The 3,442-nt window shown below is 60.0% G+C and overlaps 1 protein-coding gene across 1 annotated transcript; it reads left to right on the top strand.

The window, feature by feature from the left end:
* ACTA1 (actin alpha 1, skeletal muscle) lies at nucleotides 1-2,438 on the top strand. Its single transcript, XM_072856332.1, has 7 exons — nucleotides 1-145; nucleotides 223-363; nucleotides 534-858; nucleotides 997-1,158; nucleotides 1,379-1,570; nucleotides 1,693-1,874; nucleotides 2,020-2,438. Exons 2-7 carry the CDS (start codon nucleotides 235-237, stop codon nucleotides 2,161-2,163), a joined length of 1,134 nt encoding a protein of 377 aa, XP_072712433.1. The 5' UTR covers nucleotides 1-145; nucleotides 223-234; the 3' UTR covers nucleotides 2,164-2,438.
* The last annotated feature ends 1,004 nt before the right edge of the window (nucleotides 2,439-3,442 follow it).

Consider the following 3,442-nt stretch of genomic DNA (forward strand, 5'->3'; position numbering starts at 1 on the left):
GGGGCCGCATTCCTGGGGGCCGGCCGCCGCCGCCGCCCGCCGCGATAAAAGGCTCGGCGGCCGGCGGCGGCCCACGAGCTACCCGGCGAGGAGCGGGAGGCCTCTCTGCCAGCGGCCCGACGCGCGGAGCCCGCAGCCAGCCCAGGTAAGCCCGGCCCCGCCGCCCCCTCCCCGCGGCTGCCGGCCGGCCGTGAGGCTCAGCCTGCGCCCTGTGCCCCGCAGCCAGCCGACACCATGTGCGACGAGGACGAGACCACCGCGCTCGTGTGCGACAACGGCTCCGGCCTGGTGAAGGCCGGCTTCGCCGGGGATGACGCCCCCAGGGCCGTGTTCCCCTCCATCGTGGGCCGCCCCCGCCACCAGGTACGGCGCTGCCCCCCTCCGAGCGTCCCCCAGGCCCTGCCACAGCGACGGCTGCGGGTCCCTGCTGCCTCCCAGCCCTCTGCGTGGAGGGGGGACGCCTGGCCCGCTGGGGAGTCCCACGCTGCCGCCCGTGGAGAGGTTGCTGAGCCCCCCGCTTTCCTCCCCTGCAGGGCGTCATGGTGGGTATGGGTCAGAAGGACTCCTACGTAGGAGATGAAGCCCAGAGCAAGAGAGGTATCCTGACCCTGAAGTACCCCATTGAACACGGCATCATCACAAACTGGGACGACATGGAGAAGATCTGGCACCACACCTTCTACAATGAGCTGCGTGTGGCCCCTGAGGAGCACCCCACCCTGCTCACTGAGGCCCCCCTTAACCCCAAAGCCAACCGTGAAAAGATGACCCAAATCATGTTTGAGACCTTCAACGTCCCTGCCATGTACGTGGCCATCCAGGCTGTGCTGTCCCTGTACGCCTCTGGCCGTACCACTGGTGAGTGCAAGTGTCCTGCTGGCCCCTCTCCCCCAAGCAAGGACGCCCAGGGGCCCCCTACAGCTGACAAGTGCTCTGCCCCCCAGGGCAGGGCCCTTCCTGGGCTGCGTCTCAGGTGGCTGCTTTTTGTTTCCCCAGGTATCGTGCTGGACTCCGGCGATGGTGTGACACACAATGTCCCCATCTATGAAGGGTATGCCCTGCCCCATGCCATCATGCGCTTGGATCTGGCCGGCCGGGACCTCACTGACTACCTGATGAAGATCCTGACTGAGCGTGGCTATTCCTTCGTCACCACAGGTAAGCACTATTCTCTCCTTCAAAATATCCCCCCTCACTTCCAACCCTTGCACCTCCAGGGATGCTGCGGCCTCTCGCCCCATTGCAAGCCCCGTGAGCGCTCCCTGTTGGGAGTTTGCGTGTGGTTGGGGGTCTGGAGCCCCAGCAGACCTACGGAGGAGATGCAAGCGTTCCCTGTTCCTCCTTTGCAATCACTGATGCCTTTGCTCCCCCCTCACAGCTGAACGTGAGATCGTCCGTGACATCAAGGAGAAGCTGTGCTATGTGGCGCTGGACTTTGAGAACGAGATGGCCACCGCTGCCTCTTCCTCCTCCCTCGAAAAGAGCTATGAGCTGCCTGATGGGCAGGTCATCACCATCGGCAACGAACGTTTCCGCTGCCCAGAAACCCTCTTCCAGCCTTCCTTCATTGGTGTGTGTGCCCCCTTCCCTCTCTCCTCCCCCACCAGCTCTCCCCCCTCTCCCAAGTCCTCCCATAGAGCTCTCGCTTTGCACTTAACTTGTGCCTGCTTTTCTCCCCTTCCCTGCTCCCAGGTATGGAGTCCGCAGGTATCCATGAGACCACCTACAACAGCATCATGAAGTGTGACATTGACATCAGGAAGGACCTGTACGCCAACAATGTCATGTCTGGGGGTACCACCATGTACCCAGGTATTGCTGACCGCATGCAAAAGGAGATCACGGCCCTGGCCCCCAGCACAATGAAGATCAAGGTAAGGCTGAAGCCTGAAGGACCAGGCACAGGAGTAGCCTTCTTTTGCCCTCCTGCAAACAGCGTGTGGGGCTGTGCACGCCCCTGTGCCTGCCACTTGCAGCGGTTGCTTGTTTACTGATCTCAGCTCTCTTGGCTTCTTCTAGATCATTGCCCCACCTGAGCGTAAGTACTCTGTCTGGATCGGTGGCTCTATCCTGGCCTCCCTGTCCACCTTCCAGCAGATGTGGATCACAAAGCAGGAATACGACGAAGCTGGCCCATCTATTGTCCACCGTAAATGCTTCTAAACATGTTTACATGATCACTTTGCCAACCACGCTCAGGATGACAACCTTCTAGGTTGCAGGCTGCCAAGGACCTGCAACAGCCATGTAACTTTCTATTTTGTAACAATTTCTGGTTACTGTTGCTGCAAAGCTCCATGTGACACAGTGTATGTAAAGTGTACATAAATTAATTTATTTTACCTCGTTTTGTTTGTTTTTAAAACCAATGCCCTGTGGAAGGAAACAAAAAAACTTCAAGAAGCATTAAATCATCAGTCATTCTGTCACACCCCTAATGCGGTTGTTTCTGTTGTCATTTGCTTGGGTTCATCCATCACTTGCTGACGTAGCGCGAGGGCAGTGGGTGGTGGGGCTGGAGCTCCCCAGACAGGAGAGGCAGCGGGGATGGGACAGGACCCCAGCCTGTTTTGCTTGGGTTGCAGAGAGCTCGGCCGTGCTGAGAGCAGCCCGGGGGTGGCTGTGTGTTGCATCATGCTGCTGCAAGGTGGGTGCCCACCGCTCTGCAATGTGCTCTTCCCAGGCCCAGGGGGGAAAGGGTTACCTGGAGCCTTGCCTACAAAGGATTTTGTTTGCCTCAGCATGCCAAAAAAGTAGCCCTGGCATGCTCGTGCAGCTCCAAGGCGTGATGGACGGAGCCAAGGCTGGGGCTGAGGGCAGGTGGCGGGTGCAGGTTAAATAAAGAGCTTTCCACTCCACTTATGGGAAGCCTGCCTGCCATCATGCTGTCCCTGGGGAGCCCAGGGGGCCAAGGGCAGCCAGGGCCACTTCCTCACCCTGCCTGACATACTTGCCCTTGCCCGTAATCGCACATGAGGGACTGCCTGCAAAGGGACCACCCCCTCCTCTGCCCTCCCAGGCCAGCCCCTCCCAGGGCCAGATCCTTCATGCAGGGACTCCCTGGGAGCCTGAAGGAAAACCCCAGGGGCTTCCCCCTGCCACAGGCATTTGCCTGCCCTTTTTGCCTCTGAGGGGGCAGAGCACCATGCGAGGTGGGGAAGCTGTCCCTGCCTGTCTCAATTCTCTCTCACTGGGGTGGGGGCCTCTGGGGCCCCCCTTTGCTTCCACTGTCTACCCCACCAGGTGCTCAGGTCCCTTGGGGAGCCACCCTAAAGCCCTGCCAGGCTTGGCACAGCTCCCTGGGTCAGGGCATGTGTGCAGGAGCAGGCAGCCTTTGGAGGAGGACTCCTCCTGGAGCACAGGGCCCTGGCAGGAAAGTAGTCCTTGAGTTTTGGGGTGTCCCTTTGCTGTGGGAGACAGCAGTGCTGGGAAAAAAGATGAT

Source organism: Ciconia boyciana, chromosome 3, assembly GCF_034638445.1.
Source record: "Ciconia boyciana chromosome 3, ASM3463844v1, whole genome shotgun sequence".
Taxonomy (NCBI): Eukaryota; Metazoa; Chordata; class Aves; order Ciconiiformes; family Ciconiidae; genus Ciconia; species Ciconia boyciana.